The sequence below is a fragment of the Artemia sp. Qi Xiang Cuo genome, chromosome 21, assembly GCF_049724085.1.
Source record: "Artemia sp. Qi Xiang Cuo chromosome 21, ASM4972408v1, whole genome shotgun sequence".
In the NCBI taxonomy this organism is placed as follows: domain Eukaryota; kingdom Metazoa; phylum Arthropoda; class Branchiopoda; order Anostraca; family Artemiidae; genus Artemia; species Artemia sp. Qi Xiang Cuo.
The window spans coordinates 38,855,113-38,878,864 of record NC_142814.1 but is presented as its reverse complement, the minus strand read 5'-3'; the positions used below and the strand labels follow the sequence as shown (position 1 = coordinate 38,878,864).

The 23,752-nt window shown below is 35.7% G+C and overlaps 1 protein-coding gene across 1 annotated transcript in view; it reads left to right on the top strand.

Annotated features, from left to right (window-relative positions):
• Positions 1–281: 281 nt before the first annotated feature.
• LOC148939522 (proliferation-associated protein 2G4-like) overlaps positions 282–23,752 on the top strand; it is a 31,782-nt gene continuing 8,311 nt past the window's right edge. Inside the window, exons 1-5 of the mRNA XM_089106899.1 lie at positions 282–381; positions 1,732–1,976; positions 8,230–8,451; positions 11,497–11,722; positions 16,081–16,211. Coding sequence (XP_088963025.1) covers positions 282–381; positions 1,732–1,976; positions 8,230–8,451; positions 11,497–11,722; positions 16,081–16,211 — 924 coding nt within the window. The remainder of the gene's footprint in view (positions 382–1,731; positions 1,977–8,229; positions 8,452–11,496; positions 11,723–16,080; positions 16,212–23,752) is intronic.

The following is a 23,752-nucleotide window of genomic DNA, read 5'->3' as shown; positions in this document are numbered from 1 at the left end:
CGAATAATTAGGAGAGAGTATAAGAAAGTAGTAAGAAAGTGTAAGAAGATGAAAGAAGAAGAAGATATTAAGGAGATAGAGCAGGCATTAAAGGATAAGGATAGCAAAATTTTTTGGAAGAAGGTTTCAAGTTCTACCATTCTACCAGAAGGGAGACAAGCCAAGATATCCCCCCCGCGGACACCTAGTCGAGTGAATTAAAGAGGCAGGAGACAACGGAAAATGAGTGTGTATTTGAAAATAATTGGAAGAAGAGTATCAAAGATCAGGTTTATGGCCCTATGAAGGAAGCAGATGATGCTTTAATCGAGCCAGTTAGGGTAGAAGAAGCATGGAAAAGTTTAAAAGAGATGAAAGGATGTTCAGCACCTGGTCCTGATGGTATTCCAGCAGTTCTATAGAAGTATAGTAGAAGCGTAACATTGTATATTATTACTTTGATATTTACAGCAGTTCTTCGATCTGGAATTTGGCCTAGTGAGTGGAGCCTGGCAGTAGGAGTGCCGATTTTTAAGAAAGAGAATAGGAATCTACATGAAAATTATAGATGTATACATTTAGGTAATACACTAGGAAAGCTAATGGCGAAGGTATTAGATAACAGACTTAGAAGTTGGCTCCAGAAAACTGAAAGGCTAGCCGCGGAGCAGTCAGGATTCAGAGAGGGACATAGTACGATTGATCAGATTTTTACATTAAAGTGTTTAGTTGATAAGTTTATAAATAAGAAGGGATGTAAATTGTATGTAGCTTTTTTGGATTTAAAAGGGGCATTTGATAATGTAAAGAGGGAATTGTTAATGTAGGATTGTATAAATATTGGCCTGCCATACCCACTTGTAAGGATTTTAATAAGTATGTATGAAGCTACAAAGATTGTTATTAGGGTTGCAGGAAAATTTTCAGATATAATCTGTTCTAGAAAGGGGGTTAAACAAGGTTGCCCCCTGTCTCCGCAGCTATTTTCGTTGTTTATTAATGATTTGCCGGATTTTCTTAGGAAGCAAGGAGCCCCAATGGTGTCATTAGATGTCTGTGAACTATGCATGCTGATGTTCGCAGATGACCTCGCACTAGTGGCAAAGTCTAGAGAGGATTTACAGTTCTTGTTGGATAGAACTAAGGATTATATAGATAGGAAACAACTAAGCCTGAATGTAAAGAATTCGGTAGTTATGGTTTTTAGAATGGGGGGTAAGATTACAAGTAGGGATAGAGTAAAATGGAGGGAATAGATTTAGAATGTATGGATGAGATTACGTATTTAGTATGTAAGTATTCGTCAAATGGCAAGTTTGGAAAGCAACTCAAGCTAAGTCTTGCTAAAGGTAAGTCCTGCGCCTATGCTATGACTGATAGCCAACTGGCGAACATACAGAACCTGAAGATGCATAAGCAGATATTTCAGGTAAAGATTGAATCGGCTATGCATTATGGATCTGAAGTTTGGGGATACATAGCTGGTGAGAGGATGGAGATGATTCAGCTTCAGTATTTTAAGAGAGTTTTAGGTCTACATTTTTCAACGAATAGTTTAGTATTGAGAGGAGATCTAGGTTTATTTTCTTTAAGAAATGATACGCTAAAAAGGATGATAAGACTGTGAGAAAAAATCCTGAGTATACTCAGTAAGGATAACAAAACCAGCTTGTTTAGAAGCTCTGAGGATCACAAAGTGTGATACATGGTCATCTCAAATAAAGAAGGTACTCAATTATTGTGAATTTTCAGAGCAATGGAATGGTGGGCTAGGGATTGGATTAAAGGAAGGAGCAGTTGCAAGTAGGGTCAGGGAGAGGTTAAGGGACGATGAGATCCAGGTGTGGCATGCGCAAATGAATGAGACCCGATCACTGGAGTTATATGCAAAGGCTAAGGAGCAGTGGAGAGAAGAAATGTATTTTAAGGTGGGGCTTCAAAAGAAGCAACAAAAGATGATCATTTGTGTTAAGTCAGATGGGTTACCACTTATGAAGGTCTAAATCAGGTCAAAACTTCCCAAATTTTCGTTGATAATTTTCCCAAATTTCGTTGATTATCAACAAAATTTGGAAAGTTTTGACCCGATTTAGACCTTCGGGTCAAAACTTCCCAAATTTTCGTTGATAATTTTCCCAAATTTCGTTGATTATTTTCCCAAATTTTTCACATGTTTGTAAAAAAAATCGGGTCAAAAAGTTTTGACCCGATTTAGACCTTCCAACCCCGAACCCTATCTCGCATATGGACCCCTGGGACCCATGAAGACTCAGATTAAGAGCAATTGGGACGTGGTACGACCCTACGCAACACATCACTCTAAAATTGTAACACACTGGCCACAGATTCAACCCAACCAAACAATAATCTACCACACTTGATGACCCTGAAAAGCAAGTAAAATTCCCCACCTCTTCATCTTCTCCCAGTCTACCATTCACAATTACCATTTTTTCATTCACGCAAAAATCTAAAAGGTTAGATCCCTATTTTATTCCTTCTACGGTTCTGGTCCTTACTCTTGCGCTTACTAATTTTTAAATCATCATAATACCAAGGTGATTCGGAAAGACCCCGTGATACATTGCTCCTCCAGTTATCTCCAACTTCCTCAAATTCGCCTTCTGAAATCCCAGCATATGCGTTACATTCGTCTGTAAGAAAAAAATAGCTATCACTATACAATTTAACATGTCTTCTCATCTCTTTTGATACCAACTCCCAAATATTTTCCTTCATATACGAACTATTCTGTGGTTATATATAAACACCTCCTACAACTAGATTTAATTCATTCATTTTTACCTTTAACCACATAATATTCTCAGATTCACTTTTTAATCTCAAAACCGAGCGGTGTTTATTTTGGTCACCAAAAAAGTAGGGAGAGCTGGGGATGCCCTGGTGTCTTTTAAGGTTTAGATACTCACAAAACTAAAGACAAATATTCTTTATTTCCATCACATGTGAACAGAATAACTTTTAGAAATAATAATTTATCCCTGCCAAGGTAGTGGCAAACCATTGTATTCAAGTATTTTTGTTATAAAACCCATAGTCAGCCTTGCCAAAAAATAATATTAATGAAAAGAAAATATATTTTAAAAGGTGCATTATTCTGCAAATGGACTAGAAGTAATTCGTTTCTGGAAGATGGATACAATTAGATTTTTTACTTTCTAATGCATTGGTGATAAGAGAGTGCTTTTTTTAGTAATTTACTATTTTGAACTTATTTGTTGTAATCTTTGGTAATCTTGTCAAAAAGTGGTGTTGATCTGAAATCCGTCATATATTGTTGTTGGCCCTTCTGCATGGACTGCCATTGTCTTCAGAATTGCTGATATCATTTTTATGCGCTGTAGTAACTCGAAACTGTTCTTGCTTAAAAATTGCTGTTGTTGGAAATGTGTTTAGGTTTTGGATGGTAAAAATTCAGGTGCACTGATTAGAAGAGGAGGGTTCACTCAGTATCTTTTGATTTACCTTATGACTTCATCATGCATATATTATCAGCTCCATAGGGGCTCAGTGAGAATTGTAGTGCATTGATTCTGAAAGCAGACTCTTAATTAAAACTGCTTCTTATTCTCTGCTTCTCTTTCTTTGTTACTTCTTCTTTCTCTTCTCTTAAATTGCTTCTCTCAAATTTTTCAGTTTCAATTTTTCAACCTGTCTTCATGGAATTCTTAAAGTCTTAATTGTTGCCACCTCATTATTGTTGCCACCATTCTTGTTATATGCATTGTAGCTACTTACCTACTCTTTGTTTGCATTTTTCTATTATCTTCTTTTCTTTATATTGTTTTTTTTTTATTATTTTTATTATCATGGTTCTTGGTTCAGAACCTTTGTTAAAATGGTTTTTGAGTCTGTTAATTTGCAGACAGAATTACTGAAAACTATGATGATGCAATATATTTTCCAAATGGTATATGTAATGGTAACAGTATATAAACGGTAACTAGAATTTATTTACTTTAAAAAAAATGTGAACAATAATGTCCTTACAGTCAAAGTAGTTGTTTTTTACAGGCTTGAGTTTTCCAGTGTCTTTAAACTTCTTACCATTAGTAGTTTGATAATCAGTGGTTTCCCATATTATTACATTTATTAGGGATTTTTTATGTTAGTAAACAACACTATTGTTCATTTCTCTCAACTTAACACAGATCCTGTCTTAGGCACTTGTAACACATTTTCACTGTCCTTGGTACTTCAATATAATTAAGATTGCTTAATGATCAAATACTAAAATAGATAAAGGAAATGAAAACAAAAATCTTGGTTAAATCATTTATTAAATTCATTATTGGCAATAATGATGGACCTATCACATTATCTTTCTTAATAATCAAGGGCTTAATTAGCAGATAAAATGGTATCAGAGTTTTTGTTTATGAAGAGCTTCTTTTTTGGAGATGCCAACAACCAGAGAATGTGCCACAGAAGTAGGGAAACTCAACATATGCACCAGCGCATGCTGATAAGCAGGACCATCTAAAAAATTCGTCTTAAACTATCAATCATAATATTCCATCGCATATCTTTTTTGGGTATGCAACATTTGAAAATGGCATAAGCTTTTCTGCTTGTTGAGGGCATCTCTTTGGACAACTGAAGAATTTTAGACAGCAGCACTAAAACATAATCACACCAGTCAACAACAACCATCACACCAGTGCTTGTTGATCAGCAGGACAGTCTAACAAGCTCTTCTTAAAACATCAATCTTAACATTCTGTTGCATATCCCATTTGGGTTGGCAACATTTGGAAATGGCATCAGCTTCTCTGCCTGTTGAAGGCATCTCTTTGGACAACTAAAGAATTTTCGACAACAGTAATGAAACCATCAACATCTTCACACCAGTCATCAAGAAACATCACACCAGTGCATATTGATCAGCAGGACAGTCTACCAAACCCTTCTTAAACTGTCAACCATAATATTCTCTGGCTTGTTCCATTTGGATTTCAAATTGCATTCGGTTTTCCACCCTTTGAAGGCTTCTTGTTGGAGGCACAAAAAACTGATGAATACGCCAAAAGAGCAAGGAATCCATCAACATGCATACCAGAGTCCTTAATGAATTTAAAAAAGAAATCAACAGCAATGTTTTCACATGCAAAGTAACAACATTTTACAGGCTAGGGGTATCCAGTGCGTTCGAACTTATCTTTAGTAATTTAATAGCTGATAACAGTGACCTGCCCCAATTATTACAATTTATTTATTCCTTTTGTAGGTATTGCTTTTCCAACGTGTATATCAGTAAATAACTGCATCTGCCATTTCTCCCCACTTAATACAGATCCTGATTATATTCTCCAGGACAATGACCTTGTCAAAGTGTAAGTAAACTTGTTCCTTATCATACATGCCCAAAATTGATTGTCATTCTTTGGATAAATTCCGAGCCTTGTAGTGGGTTGTTGCAGGTGAGGTTAAGCGCTGGATCTAGTATTCCCAATGAGCAGGTTAATCTATTTGCACCACTACAGGGCCAAACCTGATTACCCATCAAATCATTGTTCCTAGTCTATGACTTGATGCTAAAAAATATATGAAGCAGCTATGGGAGAATAATACACATTAAAAACATAGAAGTTTAAAATGCTTTATTTTCTTTTTTTATTTTTTTTCCTGATCAAACTGTTAAGAGTATAGATGTTAAACTGTTCAACTGTTCAACAGAGTAAACTGTTCAGAGTATAGGCGGTATTACACACTAGTCTTATTGGATTATTTAATGGCAAATTAGGTATAATTTATGATATCATAAGTATGATACCAAACCTATCAAACAGTTTACAGTAACAAACTTTAAGTAAGGAGCAACTCGGTTCAATAGCAATCAAAGTTCTAAGAAACAGAATTTTGATATCAATAGATACATCAAAGAGTTGGCTTATTATGCTGATTCAAAATATTTAAAATTCACCAAGTTTAGTTTTGCCCATTGAAAGCTACAATCCCATAAAAAATTAGCCTGATTTTTGAAAAAGTGTGAAAACATCCACCTAAATGTCTAGGAACCTTAATGAAAATCACACCATAAGCTTCAGTGTATCAGAGGATCCTACTGTAGAAGTTTCAAGCTCCTATATACAATAATGTGGAATTTGCATTTTTTGCCAGAAGAGAGACGGATGTTTTTTTTTTTTTTTTTTTTTTTAGGGGTGGTCGTATCAAACCAATGGTCCTAAAAGATCGGAAGAGGGTGCATTCGAGCGGAAATTAAAAGTTCTAGTGCCCTTTTAAGTGACCAAAATGATCGGAGGGCAACTAGCCCCCCCCTCCCACACCCTTTTTTTCCTCGAAGTCATCCAATCAAAATTTTCAGATACCCATTTTGTTAAGCATAGTTGAAAGATCCAATAACTATACCTTTAAGAGTAAGATGACCCCTAATAGCCCTTGGGGAAAGGGCTGTTAGTTATGCAATTTGCCTGTTGTTTGCATATGGTATTTGTTATTGGGAAGTATACATATATTTTTTTTTGGGTGGGGGGGGGGGTATTTTGTGCTTGGGGGTGGGTTTCCATGAGAACAATTTTTTCGTGGGGAATGAAATTTCCAGAGGTGAACTTTTCAAATAAAATTCTTTTTATTTGTCTTACTTTCTCTTAGTACTGCCTTGGACTTAACATTGGTCATTTTAATTGTCTGAATCTGGCACCTGAATTTTGCCAACGATTTTTTCTAATAACGTGTTATTGTTTTCTAATAAAGTTTTTTTTAATTCATATTAAAAAACTTTAATGTGAGTATAACATAAAAGTGCTGTTTTTGCATAAACAAAAAAAGTCGAAGTTATTTTATGCCTTTTAAAGGCTCACTCAGTGACTTCAATTACGATGGGGGCTTTTTCGTCTTTGATTCCCCCGAGGGGACTGTTTCCCCTAGATCTCCCCCTTGGATTTTGACAAATACACTTTTTGCGGCAATTTCATTGAAAATTTTGCGGCTACTTCATTGAAAAATGCCTTTTTTGGTATTTCCATGACAATATGGAAAAGACGAAAAATTTACCCCCCCCCCTAAATGCTTGTGAATTGACGCCACTGTGATCACTGAAGCTTTCTTGGGTCGTAAAGATATTCTTTGCATTTTATTTGTTTAGCCTATATTTAGCCTATATAGATTATTTGTGGACTGTAACTTATCACTTGCTCCTCAATATGAAGCAGTAGTAAAGAAAGCTTCCAAGGTTGCCTAGCTCCTGAGTGGACACTAGGTTTGACAATTTGCAATTACTTGCTATACTCTATATGTCCTGCCCGTCTTAGAATATGTACCATCTGGCCTTGATACAACAAGGATCTTGATGCTCTCGAGAGAGTACAACAAAGAATAGTTAAATTATCAACAAGCCTCTGCAATCTCCCCTATCAAGAGCGCCTGAGCCTACCAACCCTTGCGTGCAGATCCATACGTTGTGATTTGGTCAAAACGTGCAAAACGTGTCACGGAGTGTATGGTGGTGCCTGTGGATAAGGATAATTAACTTTGACCGAAACCGGCTACGAGGGCACAATTTTAAAATCAAGGGTGAACGATTCCGTAAGGAAGTTGGGTGTTGGACTCTGCAAAATCGTATTACGCATGTAAGGAACCATTTGCCTTCTGAGGCTGTCATGTGTCTCATGGTTTCAACTCTCAAAAACCAATTAGACCCAATGTTTTATTGTGAAATGTATGACGTCAACAAATTCCGAAACGACATTTGAGTTGAGAAAAAATTTTGAGCTGGAGAGAAGTCTGGGTTCTTCCCATTTTCGTAATTTAGAGTCTTGTACTCTTAGTTAAGCAATATATTATTATTATATATCCCTCAAACATTTGGAAAATCGTGATAGTAAAGTTGTGAAGCTTTCGGGCGGGAATGAAACTTTGGGTGGAGATTTCATGTGAAAAAGGGAAGCCAGGCAACCCTATCTTCTTAAAACTTAGTTTTTCTGTGTTCCTATGTACATTTTAAGCCATAAAAAAAGAACTAAAAGTTGAAATACACCCGATAGGGTTTTCTGTTGATTTTTAAACCAATAAAAAGTAAGAATAGTATTTTAGTCACACGATATTTGACAAATAATCTCTCTGTTCCTCTGCGTCTAGCTGTAATGTCAAATACATTGTTACATTATTTTGAATGTAGAAAAGGAGGCTTTATTTTGAACGTTTAGTAAATAATTGATGATTTTTACTAAACTACCCTAAACTTTAACTTTGTTATTTTTTCATTTTCAGAATTCAGAAATCACATCAGCAGTTCAGAAAGTAGCTGTGTCTTATAAATTTAAGCCAATTGAAGGTATGTTGAGTCATCAGTTAAAACAGTTCAAAATTGATGGGGAGAAGACAATCATCCAAAATCCCAATGAAGGTCAGAGGAAAGAACATGACAAACACAAGTTTGAAACCTATGAAGTATATGCTATTGATGTTTTAATTTCAACGGGCGAAGGACAGGTTGGCTTTTTTATTTTACCTCTGATACTTTTCCTAAGAGTCGTCCTTGACCTTCCTCATAGCCTTTCTCACAGAACAATTTAAATCATGTAAAGTAAGAAGCGATTAGTTTAAAATACAGCTGGAAGAATCAGAACCCCGTTGTAATTGCATATTATTTTTTTTAGTCGCCCCATTCACCAACAACATCCCTAAATATTGCATAACTTTACATCATATCACTTTACATTACATCATATTTCGGCTCCTTGCATCTTGACTTTGTAGCTCTTACTCGGCAATGCCGCCAGCGTAAAGGGAATCAGGTGTCAGTGCCGTTAGTTGTCTTCAGAGTGATTTGTCCTGTGCGAGAATCGGAGCTTCGCCCGGTGTTTCCAGCCGTTTGCAGTGGGTTATTGTCAGGAATCAGTCGTTCAGGTGTTTGAGGGGCCCGGCGAAGAAGATGACCATATCAACTCAGTGAGTGAAACTCGAGCTACTCAGACAGGGGTGGTATCTAAAGGGCCGGAGGGTCTACAAGTTTTTTATCCTGTCAAACTATCTTGCAATGACAGTACTTTCGTTGTTAATGTAGAGCTTTTTGAGCAGATTGATACTTTTTGTTGGCACACAAGCAGATTGGAGAATCAGCCACTGTGACTGTATGTCAACAGGGTCGAAGGCAGATCGAAAATTTACGAAGCCGATGCACACATTTCTTTACATTATAGTTTCCTCCGCCAGCTGTTTATTGAACATAATCAGTAGTGGATTGAACCCAGCTTGCTAGGAGCGACGGAGGGGATAAACGTTGCATGATACTTTTATTGTTTTTTTTTTTATTTTACGTTACTTTTTATTGGTTTAAAAATCAACAGAAAACCCTATCGGGTGTATTTCAACTTTTAGTTCTTTTTTTATGGCTTAAAATGTACATAGGAACACAGAAAAACTAAGTTTTAAGAAGATAGGGTTGCCTGGCTTCCCCCTCGCATCGGTCGCGTGAAAAACAAAATAACATCCGGGATGTATGCAAGGGGAATGGGCTGGGGTCCCCCCTCCCCGAAATCGGGAATATTTGTGAATATTATGTTTTACTTTAACTGTCAAATGAACTTTTTTTTTTGGTTATTGCCCTCCCCCCCCCCCCTGAAAAAATTATCCGTGGCTCCCCCAAAAATATTCGTGTATGCGTACCTGAAACTAAGATGTACAATAGTCTGCTATTGGCCCAGTAAAGTCTGAAAGTTTTCTAGACGTACTTGTGCATGGGGAGAAGGAATAGGGCAAATTAGGAGGCTCTTTCCTTCAAGAAAAATTAGTTTCAGCTATTCCTTTTTTATCATTCTCCTTTTTGTGTACCCCCGCAGGTAAAATTCTTTTGACACACCCTACAAAGCCGTCCACAGGGGTTCTCTTCCATTTGATGCTTTTAAATTTTACTTTTTTTTTGTGAATGTAGACATTAAACATAATGAGGCAATTCTTACTATCATACTACCAATTGTGACATGGGAATGTATATTATGTATTCGTTATGCTCCCCTGTACGTTTGTACTTTTTTTTTTATTATGGTGAAAATTTTTATAGGAAAAAATTCAATTGTAAAAAAGTTACTGAACTTGTGAAAAATTATAGAAAACTTGTTATTTGATTTCTTTCTTTTTTACAGGAATTTTAATGTAAAGAAAATAAACTGGAAAACATCACGTAATTGAGTTCACAAATTAAATGGTGATATTAATATATTGTATTCACCATTAGCCCATTGGCTTAATCTCAATTTTTGTCTGGGGGCCTAATTGAACTAATGTGTTCATTTTTATTTGTTATTGCCATTTTTGTTGTAACGCATATGACAGACCACAATCACCATAAAAAAATTCAAAAAACACCACTTTTTTTACTGATGTTAATCCAACACAATAAATATATTTTTTGCATGTGGCGACAGAACACATTTTATTACTTGTGCTTGTCTCCGGAGCTCCACGTGGTGCTAGCCTAATTACATTGTTTAGGCTGTCAAAAATAATATAGGTCGTAATTAAAATAATTATGGTTGCCAATTTTTGTAGGCTGCTGACCAGCGTTGCTAACGCGGTACAATTGTACCATGTTTGGTACAATTTAGAGGTCTGGGTACAAGGCGGTACATTGAGAAACTTTTTGGTTCAATCAAATTTTCTGGGATATTTAGATTCTACTTACTCCTTTTTAACTCGGATTTCTACTCCAAGTTTTAGTACATCAAAAATGTTCGCACGACAAATTTCTAACCTGGTGTACAGATAGTACAAATGAATCTCTTGCGGTGCAATTTTAGTCGGAAAACTGGTACAGTTTATATCAAATCATTGACAACATTGCTGCTGACCTTCTATTGATGGATGATATGTATCCTGCCATCCATATGTTTTACAAACGTGCTTAGTCTTAAGGCCCTCCCCTTCCCAAGTCTGAAGATTTATCTCATAGCTTCCCCTATATTATCATATTTTGTGCCCCCCCCCGCTCCGCAAATTGCCAAAACAAAAAAAGTGTATTTATTAACGTGGTGAATTCAAGTATTACTTATCTCTTCTTTTTTCTGTAGGAGTAGTAAAAATTTAGGATTGTTTTTAGGGAATCATTTTTTGCACATTTAGTGATTTGGAACGTCTTCATTCTTTTACTTAGAGACTATTTACTTCTCAAAGCGGTTGCTTGTTTGTTTTTTATTCTTGTGTAGTAGTAGTAGCTTTTACCGTGCAGTAGATAGGCCCGGACCGTAACACAAAGCTCCCCCATCGCTAAATTAGATAGTTGAAATCTATGTCAGATAAATAAAAAATACGTTTTTTTTCTTCTTTTTTTTCTCATTGCAGAACAAAATCAAAATTTTTTTTAATGCCTAGTTCTACTTCTATGCTAGTAAAAGTTAGCTACGAATCAAATACCATAGTTTGAGAAAACGTTCTTGAGGTATTTAATTAAAATGGCGACTACATGGAAACTATAGTTCTACCCCTCAAACCCCCCCAAAAATATTCGTTAGCTTGCGAATACACTTTATTTTCTGACAGGGAAGGGAGATGGAGAGCCGAAAATCGATATTCAAAAAAACTGACGAGACCTACTTGTTGAAATTGAAAGCCAGCCGACAATTTTATTCCGACGTTAATGCAAAGTGTGGACTAATGCCTTTCAACCTTCGGATATTTGACAGCGATGCCAGGGCCCGTATGGGTGTTGTGGAGTGTGTTAATCACAAATTGTTGGACCCTTTCCAAGTACTTTATGAAAGGCCAAGTAAGTATTGTTGAACTTCACTTGACAAATGATAGTTGTAAGAAAATTGGTCAAACGAATCGGGAATTTTGTTAATTTAAGGTTATTTACCATTTACCGGCGTGCTCTGTTTTTACCGTCTCTCTCGTTGGAGTACAACCCTCTATTGGAAAGCTAAATTTGTCTTAGTGTTTCTTAGCGAAACCCGGAGCTTTTGATTAGTTTTGGGCGGTGTCGGTAGGCTGGTCATTAATGCCATCTACTTTCGAACAATACACAATGTGGTGATAGTGCTCTACGTAGGAAAGTTCCATTCATTCATTTGGCTGTGTTAAACAGTTCAACAACAATTCAATACAATCAAACCATAAGCTCAGAAGCAAGGCTTGAGTGAGCCAAATATTTAAACACTTTAATAAACGAGAAGTAAGGAAGGTCACGTAAAGAAAGAAACTGCTAATACGCCACAAAGAGGAAAAAAAAACTAAAAGTTTGGTTTCTGATCAGACGATGTGTATTGATAACAGTGGGAAGGGGGGGTAAAATACACCTCAATCAGGTTGGTGATTCCATACTTCGGTAGATGGGACCAAGCTGGGGATCAGACTCTACCGGTTTTTTCGCATATCAAAATTTAGCGTTGTGGAACGGAATTGACGGTTTGTATAACGGGGAGTACATCGACTGAAGTAGTGAAGTAGTTTAATTTCAGATAGAGTTTTTGGAGACTAAATCTGTGTGCCAATGATTGCCCAGTGAAATTATTTGCAGGAGGCTGTTCTGGGCCATATTAGAGTACAGATCTAGACGGATTTAGTTTGAGTCAAGAACCGTGTTTTAGGCTTAGGTGTGTTATGTGTGTATTATGGTGTATTTATATTGTATTGTATTTATATGGTGTATTTATGTGTGCATATGGTGTTCGGTGTATTTAGAACGTGTTTCACGTCTTTTATGTGTGTTATTGGTGTGTTATGAATAATTTGAAAGAAAATACACTTAGTAATGAACAACAAATTTCACTTGGAGGAATGCTCTTCTTTCTTCACTTTTTCCTCTAAATGAGTATCTTGAAAGTAATTCAGCTTTCCATGCTTGTACCTATTTGTATTATAGGGATAAGGAAAAATCTAATGAAGGCTCTTGAAATTTTTAGATCTTCTCTGAAGAAAAAAGAAGTGTATGTGGGGCTAGGGTTTGAGTCCTGGTTGCTCTGATTATTTGGTTTGTGACGGGAGTCAACAGTGTGACTGTAAGCTCAGCCAGAATTGACTTAGCAGTAAATGGGTACCTGAAGAAATCTGGGGAAAAAGACGGGAAACATCGGATAATATGTCCCCAGCTTTGTATACCATTTCGTGTTTTTTTATGTTTTAATCTTCCTCCATACAGAGGCAGGGTTTTGCACACTTTTCGTTTGAAATGCACTATTTTATGCCACAGCGGTAATGCGCAAGAAGCGGCAACCGTACGCATGCAAGTTTTTGACTTGTACTCTTTTTGAGCAAAAATTACTCTTTTTGAACGTCAGTAGTTGGCAACCCTGTGCAGAGGCCCAGATGAATCAGTATATTTTTTCTGGACCGCCTTCCTTCTCATTCTTTTGGTCATGCATTTTTCTCTGGTTAGTGTATGCAATTGAAAGAAAATGTTTAAGATCAACTCAATAGATGTTTCAAAAGTTTCTAATGCATTAAAAATACTGCAGAGCCGCGGTTATCCGAGCCCCGACTAGCCGATTCTCGGTTTAACCGAGGTATTCTATTTGCATAAATGTATATCCTGATAAAGTATAATGCCAGTTATTTTATTGCTTTGCTAATTATCAATAAATAAAAAATATACAATGCTGTATTTAAATACAAATCTAATATACTGTGCACGAAAATAATTTCGAGGGAGATATTCTAAAATGTGTAAACAGTGAATTTTTATGTAATAATCTTTCAATTTCAAGTCCAAGTTATTCAGATCAATATTGATCTTCTGACGACCTTCATCGCAATTTGTTTTAAGAGGAACGGTATGCATAGTGATCGTGAACGCAAAAGAGTAAATGATTGCTTCCGCAATCTTAATAATCGTAATTCGGAGTCGTAGATCAGGGTCGTCCGGAATCGGCATTGTGATCCAGAATATTACCAAAGTTTCACTCTTAGGTTAATAATTGAGAAGCGCCTGAGTTGTCAAACACCTCTGGTCCCCAGTTATATAGATTATGAGTAAGAGTTTGATTTTGTTGATAGAAGAACTTTAGTAAAAATTTTATCCTTGTAAGGTATACCAGACAAATACATCAAAGGGATTAGTGCTATGTACGAGAATAACACTGCTGCGGTTAAGGTAGGAAATGAGGTTAGCAGCTGGTTTTGTATTAAATCAGGAGTTGAGCAGGGTTGTATTCTATCCCCCTTTATATGGATTATTTTGATGGACTTCGTCTTAGGAGCACAGGAGAGGCAATGGGAGACCACGGAATCAAATGGGGAGGAAGATCACGGAAGAACAGGGGAGGAAAAGTCTCCTGGACTTAGATTATGCTGATGATTTAAGCATCCTAGATGAAAGTGTGAGCAAACTAAATGAGAATTTAAAGGTTTTACAAATTCAAGCTGCTAGAATAGGTTTGAAAATCAATGTTAAGAAGACTAAGTCACTAAGGCTAGGAATAAGTGAAGATAAAAAGGTGACGTTGGGTAATAAAAAGATTAATCAGGTGGGCAGCTTCACTTACCTGGGTAGTATTATTAGTAAAGATGATGGGAGCTGTGAAGAAGTTAAAAGTAGAATAGCCAAGGCTCAGGGTGCTTTTTTCACAGTGAAAAAAAGTTTGGAAGAAATGGAAGATAAGTCTGCAAACCGAGATTAGAGTATTAGAAGCTACAGTGATGACAGTGGTTAAATATGGCTGTGAAGTATGGGCGCTCCGAAAAGCGGATGAAGATTTGCTAGATGTTTTCTGGAGAAATTTCTTAAGGATTGTTCTGGGTACCCGGATAACTGACCGTATTTCAAACAATAGGCTGTGCGAAAAATGCGGTTCAATACCGCTCTCTAGGGCTATAACGAAAGAAAGGTTGAGGTGGCTAGGGTACCTTATGTGGATGAAGGATGGCAGATTGCCGGAGATTGTTCTTTTTGGCCAACCGTCTTGGTCTAAACGGAAAGCAGGTCGTCCTCGTCTGGGGTGGGAGGACGTCATAAAGAAAGATTTAAAGCAAATGGGAACTTCGTGGGAAGGTGTAAAAAGGGAAGCTTTGAATAGATTGGGATGGAGGAGGAACGTTTGTAGCTGTGTTGGCCTCAGGTGGCTTGGTGCTTCAGTGAGTTGTTAGTAGTAGTAGTAGTAATCCGTATATCTTGATCGGGAATCGTAATAATCATTTCTGGAAAAGTAGATTAGGGTCATCCAGAATCGTAATAATCGTTTCCGAATCCGTATTGTAATTGGGAATCGTAGTTAGGAATCGTAATAATCGTATTTGAAATCTGTATCGTAATCCTTAATTCATAATCCGGAATAGTAACAATCGTTTCTGGGATCACAGAAAGACCGCTTTCGGAAAAGAGCGTAACCACTTTGTACTATAGTTAACATTATTAATTATGTGGCATAGGTAAATGGCACGACCGAATTTTCGACAATAATAAATACGAGTTTTAGGCAAAGGATAATATTTATCTATCGATATAATTCATAGTGTCCATGCAATTCATAGGTTTCGATACTTTCAAAAGTACTGATACAACTATGCAATAACAAGTCTTATCGATAAAGGTGGTGTTGTATTTGGTATTGGGCCAATTAAATATTGATTAATTAAATTAGTTACATTAAATAATAAAAATATTGCCCGAGAAGTTATTATTTACCTTATAAAGGCTTTGGAACGGGGGAGGGTTATTCAAGGTCGCTATTTTGTGACTTGCCCTGTATGGGGTATTCAAAAATCTGGGGGGGGGGGCGTAGAAGGGCAAACTCGTCGCTGTTATTTGACGAAATATATAATTTTAGGTGTTACACCTAAAGCTTGTACCTTAAATTTTTTACACTTCCATGATGATTGCCAAAAACTGTTTGCTAAGCTGTTCTCAAAAGAGGAAGAATCATTTCCGCTTAATTGAGAGTTAGAGTAATAATTTATGGAGCTATGATTTTCAACACTCATGTAGCAAAAAAATTGTTTTTAGATAAACTTGTTCCGACGCTAAATTTGCTAGCTCAAAAGCTAAAACAAACGATGTAAAAAATCCATTTTTATTGGAAGCCCAGTGAGGACGGAATTTCTTTCAATTGTTTTCCGTCAGTTACTCGTAATGGTTAATGTTGTTTTTTTTATCTTTTTATGTTTTTTCAATTTTGCATTTGTCCTCTTCAGATGAGGTTGTTGCCCAGTTCAAAGCAACGGTGTTACTAATGCCCAATGGCCCTTTAAGGATCACTGGTGGGTATCCTGTTGACGGGGATATTTATCAATCAGAGCATAAAATTGAAGATGAAGAGATCACGGTAATTATTATAACAATCTTTTGGTAATTATTATTTGAAGCAAACGAAAGATAAAAATATCTTCGTTGATATTTGTTGACGTTGTGTGGGAGGGGTTGGGGGCAAATAGTGGAAACTAGTGCTAGTTTGAGAAAACACAAATGACATCTTTCGTTTCTGCTATTTCGTTCTTGCTCATATCCTACCTTAAACTGATCCATACTTGTCTTTTCAGGAAACTTAAAGCGTAGGGGAGGGCAAATAAATGAGACAAAGAATAAAAGGATTTTATAAATGAAAAATAAAATCAAATAGGTGAGAAAAACAAGGATTTTGTCAGCCAGTAGCAAAATATGAAAACGAAGAACAAGCAAATGTTTCGACAAGGACCTCCGCCAAGTCATCCTCAGTGCTAAAAAAAAAAACTAACCTTTTGAAGTGAACTCTACAAGAAGAGAAAAAATTTTTGCTTGTTTTTCGTCTTCATATTCTGTTACTGGCTGACAAAATTCTCGTTTTTCTCACCTACTTGATTTTATTTTTATTATATCTTTTTTTCTATTTGTTTCATACGTCATGTATAGCCATTGTGGTCTTAGAATGTATTTAAATAAATTAGAATTTGGTCATCAGTAGCTTAATAACCAGTCAGCTTAATTTCAACTAGCCTTCTTGACCTACCAACATTTTCCCAAGCCAACCTAGTCCAGCTTTGTGCTGACTGGTTTTTGACTTTAATTATTCTTCAAAACGAAAAAAAAATGCTAATTGGCCATTTCTTTTTCAGAAAAATCTCAGATATAATCCCTTAAAATTGCTGATTAATTATAGAGTTTTTCCTGTAAACTATATATGTTGAATTCTAAAATACTTTTTTTTGGGGGGGGGGGGGAAGGTATTTTTTTTTTGAAAAAAAAAATTTTTTGAAGGAAAGTGCTTGTCAATCAAGGAAAGTGCAATGTCATAAGGGATAAGGCATAGGCGCAAGGAGTATAGGGGGAGCCCTAATATATAGCCTCTAATACCTCTAATATATAGCCTAAAAGAATGTTCTTGATCTTGATTCTGGCTGCTAGGAACTAATGCATTTACGTACAATATCTTTTGCAGTGTTATCAGCATTTCTGTCTAGAAATTAGTCCTCTTCAATATTCTACAATCTATTTGATTGGATTGCTTACTTAAATTTTTTTATTAATTTTAATTTGATTAATTTTTTTAATTATTGATTTATTAATTTTTTTTTAATGTATTAGTATTCTTTTGTTTTGCAAGGATTACCAAATCAGATGTTGATCAACGTCAATTCTTTTGTCAACGTCTATTCATCGTTTATTCTTTTGTTTTGCGAGGATTACCTAATCAGACGCTTATCAAACAAACTGTTTTGTTAACGGTTTATAAACAATATAACGATTTGTAACGATTTATGAACAATATCCTAAAACTCGTGTCTTAGCCAAAACGCAATTAACTGAATGGCAGTCTGTGTTGGGACATCGATTGCTTAAGTACTCTTTAGTGTTATCAGCATTTCTATCTAGAAATTAGTCCTCTTCAATATTCTACAATCTCGTTGATTGGATTGCTTACTTAAATTTTTTTATTAATTTTAATTTGATTAATTTTCTTAATTATTGATTTATTAATTTTTTTAGATTAATTTTTTTTTTAATGTATCAGTATTCATTTGTTTTGCGAGGATTACCTAATCAGACGCCTATCAAACAAACTGTTTTGTTAACGATTTTTAAACAATATAACGATTTGTAACGATTTATGAATAATATCCTAAAACTCGTGTTTTAGCCAAAACGCAATTAACTGAATGGCAGTCCGTGTTGGGACATCGATTGCTTAAGTACTCTTTTAAGTTTCAGATGTTTTTTAGTTGTTGTTGAGTTTTTGTTTTAACAGTAATTGAAATTTATTGGTATCAGTTTACAAATTCCTAGATCTTCGTAACGATTTATAACGATTTATGAATAATATCCTAAAACTCGTGTTTTAGCCAAAACGCAATTAACTGAATGGCAGTCCGTGTTGGGACATCGATTGCTTAAGTACTCTTTTAAGTTTCAGATGTTTTTTAGTTGTTGTTGAGTTTTTGTTTTAACAGTAATTGAAATTTATTGGTATCAGTTTACAAATTCCTAGATCTTCGTAACGATTTATAACGATTTATGAATAATATCCTAAAACTCGTGTTTTAGCCAAAACGCAATTAACTGAATGGCAGTCCGTGTTGGGACATCGATTGCTCAAGTACTCTTTAGTGTTATCAGCATTTCTATCTAGAAATTAGTCCTCTTCAATATTCTATAATCTCTTTGATTGGATTGCTTACTTTAATTTTTTTATTAATTTTAATTTGATTAATTTTCTTAATTATTAATTTATTAATTTTTTTAGATTAATTTTTTTTTAATGTATCAGTATTCTTTTGTTTTGCGAGGATTACCAAATCAGATGTTGATCAACGTCAATTCTTTTGTCAACGTCTATTCATTGTTTATTCTTTTGTTTTGCGAGGATTACCTAATCAGACGCATATCAAACAAACTGTTTTGTTAACGATTTATAAACAATATAACGATTTGTAACGATTTATGAATAATATCCTAAAACTCGTGTTTTAGCCAAAACGCAATTAACTGAATGGCAGTCCGTGTTGGGACATCGATTGCTTAAGTACTCTTTTAAGTTTCAGATGTTTTTTAGTTGTTGTTGAGTTTTTGTTTTAACAGTAATTGAAATTTATTGGTATCAGTTTACAAATTCCTAGATCTTCGTTGATGGGTATTGGGGCACGTTTCCTCTCAGAAGGTCATTAGATGGATTAAGTATAGGGGCGGAACGGTTAAAATACCAATGGGGAAGCCAAAATTTCTACCTCCCCCCACCCCCTAAACATAACATTTGTATCGGTTCCTAGTGACATCAGTCTACAAAAACAAAACTGATGAAAGCTGATGACGGCCACTGTATATGTGCTATGCCTAGGTCATTGCTAATAAGGGCGGATTCAACAAAAAGTATATTGTGGCTAGGATTTTCAAAAATATGGCTGCCTATTTGATTTGATTCTGCACTAGGCATCCTTATTAGCTAAATAATATTTCCTAAAATAGGGACTTGGGGGAATATACACTAAATGCTCTATACACAAATTTAATTAAAAATGATCTTACAAGATATTTTAAAAAACCAATAAACATTAACACAGAACCGGTCACAAAAATACCTTTGAGGTTAGCTGCCAAAAAGGTTGGATTAGCAATAAGAATGTGTTTTTAAATTATTTTTATTTCATCTCATTGAATCGCCTTGTTTTACCTTACTTTTTATCTGTCCTGGTTGAACTTCGCTGAAGTAAGGATGCCAAAACTGCTTTGAAATTTTTTTAATTTGTTGGTTTTATTGGTCGCATGTTGTTGTGAGTCTTTTTTCTTTCATATATTTTTGTCTTGCAAAAAGATTTCCCTACTGTTCTTCGTGCTTTTGTTGTTTACTTATTACGTCATATTTGGTTATAGCCTATATACGATTATAACGCCATTTATCAAGCTTCTACACGAAAATGCAGTTTTTTTTGTCAAAATTGATATATTTGAAAAACTATTTTATTTTTAATTACAAAAGGCACTAGATATAGCAATTTCCTTTAAAATGAGCAGTTATACAGCTTTCTATGATTTACCAGTACTCATCTAGCTGAGGAGAAAAAAAACGGAAAGAGCAAAAGATGCCTTATGTGGGGAATAAGGCGGTTCTAATAGTGTACTTCTTGCTTTGATCTGACTCTATTTTTAGGATTTATGGGTTATTTTAGTTTTTACTATGGGGCGTGTTCGTTTCTTAATAGGTTGCTAGCTACTGCTGCAACCCGGATAATACCACGAAAAAATTGTCTTGAATATTAGAGGGAGAATGCGGAAAAAAACCTGTAAGAGAATACCCCCCTCCCCCCAATTGAAGTTACTGGTATTCATCGATGCAAGAAGTTTTTTCAAAGCGTGTATTTCAACTTTTGGTTAATATGGATTGTGGTTCGCCTCAGAAGTTAAACAATATACTTCTATGTACTTTTCATCCCCAACAAAGAATTGAGATTTTCTGTACTAAATTTAGGAAACCTGCCGATGTGACTGCGTGAGGAATGTCTAGACACATCATCAAACCTATACTTACTTCCCTACTATTAGTTGCTGTAGCGCATTGGCTAGTGAGGTCTCCTCCTGACAAGGACGATAGAAGTTCGAGTCGTTCTACAGTAACAAATGATTCCTGAATATAACACTTCTGAAAATTGCTTGTTAATATGTAGAGTTTCATCAAAAAGAAACCTATACCGAAAATGACCAGTATTACAATTACAATGCAAATATTGAGGAGAATCAAACCAGCCTCGGAAAAGTACGAGTCATAGAAGTACGAGTCATTCTACAGTAACAATTGGAAAATTTGTCTCGAGATAACTAATAATAACCTTAGCAATCCTGAACTGAAAACCGAAATAAAAAAAAATGAATATTTTTTCTGAAGTGGAGGCCATGGATAAAATTGCCGAGGATCTGGAAGATAGCTAGACGGCATAATAGTAAAACCCAGGAAAACCCATTTTAGCGTTTTCATTGGTCTTGAGTGATGGGTTGGAGAGAGCAACCCTGATAGTTAAAGATACAATAATTAATAGTAGCATTATTGGTATTTTTTAGTAGCAAATGGTTGGTATTTTTGGACAAATGATACATCGTTGGTTCCCAGTTTTGCAATAAAACTGTGAATTAGTTTCCAGCAATTTCTCTTTATTTATTAAAAACTTTTAAATTACTTCTTACTAGTAAATGGTAGATTTTGGGAGAGGCCTGTGCTAACCACTCTGAAGGAACTTTGCTCTTAAACAACTGTGAGCCGGCCACTTTGGGGGGGGGGGGCCCACAGAGGTTGCTTAGCCCTTAGTTCAGAATGAAATAACGTCGCTGGTTACAACCATAAATGACGTCATACAAAAACAAAAAAGATTAATCTGTTGAATGTCCCTGGTTGAAAAATCATGATGACGTCACTTATCTTGGTGTCAAAAACTATAATAAATGAATTAAAAAAGTCGTGACCTCAGTATAATGTTGTCTAAAAAAACTGTTCAGCTGCCAGATAAACAATAGAGGATCAATTGCTGAAATAAAAGATTAGGGTACTTGTCTGTTATAGCAAATAAGTTAAGTTCTTTATCTAAGTAGAACCGGTTTCTGTGACTAATCCTAATGAAATATCACAAAATAAGATGAAAATATAATACTTTAGAAACAAATTTGGGCTGTATATTTGCACAGTAGGGGGGAAGTATAGCAGATCTGTATGCAAAATGTGTTAGGTACAATTATTCTGCAAATTATGAAGTAAGAATTGTTTTCTAACTCTACACTGTCCGAATACTTAACCCCCCCTTAATGTGCAAATATATAGCGCAAATTGTATATTTCCTATTTATTCTGTCACTTCTCTTTGTCTTGTCCCAAGCTAAGCTGAAAAAAACTAACGAAGAAACCGGTTCTACTTAGCTTCTATATACACAGGCTCTATGACTTTATGGCGAATTACTGAATTACTCTGAGTTACTCTTCACACTAAAGTATTTTAGCACTTTTATTAAACAAATCCAGTTATATTTAAACGGCTCTCGTAATTCACGAGTTGTTCTTAAAAAATTGGGACGAACAGTAAAAGTTTAGCGTAAAGAGCATGGTATTGAGGAGGGGGAGTCATTCGTTACTAAAGGAAAGATTTTTGAAGGGAGATATAGGAGCCAATGCCTTTTCTAGAGGTAGGGGGCTAAAGTTTTCTCCCCCCCCCCCGTCTAAATTCCCCGGATAAAAATCCTGGATAAGTCCTTAATAGGAGCTTAAAATATGCTAATTTAAAGCATTAAAATATGGAGTAAGGAGGTGTGAAGTGGAGGCAATGGATAAAATTGCTGAAGATCTAGAAGATACAGCTAGACGGCATAATAAAATATTGTATTGGCATGTTAAGAAATTGAGAAGGAGTAATCAATGCAGACTTGGCCCAGTTAAAAATAGGAATGGGACCGCAATTAGCGATAAGGAAAAAACTAAAGAGAGATGGGCCGAACATTTTGAGAATTTGCTTAACCGAGATAGGGTTGAAGGAAGAGATATAGAGGAAAATGAAAAAGTTTGTAATACATTAGACGTGAAGGAAGATTTGTTTTGTGAGGAGGAATTAGCGACAGTACTAAAAGGACTAAAAAATAATAAGGCTCCAGGTGCTGATAGGGTGGTAAACGAGTTTCTTAAATGTGGTGGCTCTGAGGTTTGAAATAAGTTACTGAAGATTATGAATATGATTTTTGAATAAGGGGAAGTACCTAAAGATTTTAGGAAAACCTTAATTAAGCGACTTTATAAGAAAGGCGATAAAAGTAAGTGTGGTAATTATCGAGGGACTAGTCTGGTCTCTGTAAATAGTAAATTACTTAGTAATATGAAATTTTTTAGACTGAGAGATGCCGTAGACAAAGTTTTAAGAGAAGAACAGTGCGGTTTTTTAAAAGGTAGAGGATGTGTCGACCAAATTTTCACTCTCTGGTTAATAATTGAGAAGTGCCTGAATTTTCAAACACCTTTGGTCCTCAGTTTTATAGATTATGAGCAAGCGTTCGATTCTGTCGATAGAAGAGCTTTACTAAAGGTTTTATCCTTGTATGGTATACCAGACAGATACATTAAAGTGATTATTGCTATGTACGAGCATAACACTGCTGCGGTTAAGGTAGGAAATGAGGTTAGCAGCTGGTTTTGTATTAAATAAGCAGTTCAGTAGGGTTGTGTTCTATCCCCCTTTATATGGATCATTTTGATGGACTTTGTCTTAAGTAGCACAGGAATGGCAATGGGAGACCACGGAATCAAATGGGGGGGGGGAAGCTCTCCTGGACTTAGATTATGCTGATGATTTAAGCATCCTTGATGAAAGTATGGGCAAAATGAATGAAGTTTTAGAGGTTTTGCGAGTTCAGGGTGCTAGAATAGGTTTGAAAATTAATGTTTAAGAAGACTAAGTCACTAAGGCTAGGAATAAGTGAAGATGAAAAGTTGAAGTTGGATAATGAAAAGATTGATCAGGTGGACAGCTTCTCTTACCTTGGTAGTATTATTAATTAAGATGATGGGAGCAGTAAAGATGTTAAAAGTAGAATACCCAAGACTCAGTGTGTTTTTTCACAGTTTAAAAAAGTGTGTAAGAATAGGAAGATACGTCTGCAAACCAAGATTAAAATATTGGAAGCTTCAGTGATGACAGTGTTCAAATATGGTTCTGAAGCATGGGCGCTCCGAAAAGCGGATGAAGATTTGCTAGATGTTTTCTAGAGAAATTGCTTAAGGATTGTTCTGGGTTCCCGGCTGACTGACCGTATTTCAAACAATGGGCTATACGAAAAATGTGGTTCAATACCGCTCTCTAGGACTATAATGAAAGGATGGTTGAGGTGGCTAGGGCACGTTGTGCGGACGAAGAAAGACAGATTGCCGAAGATT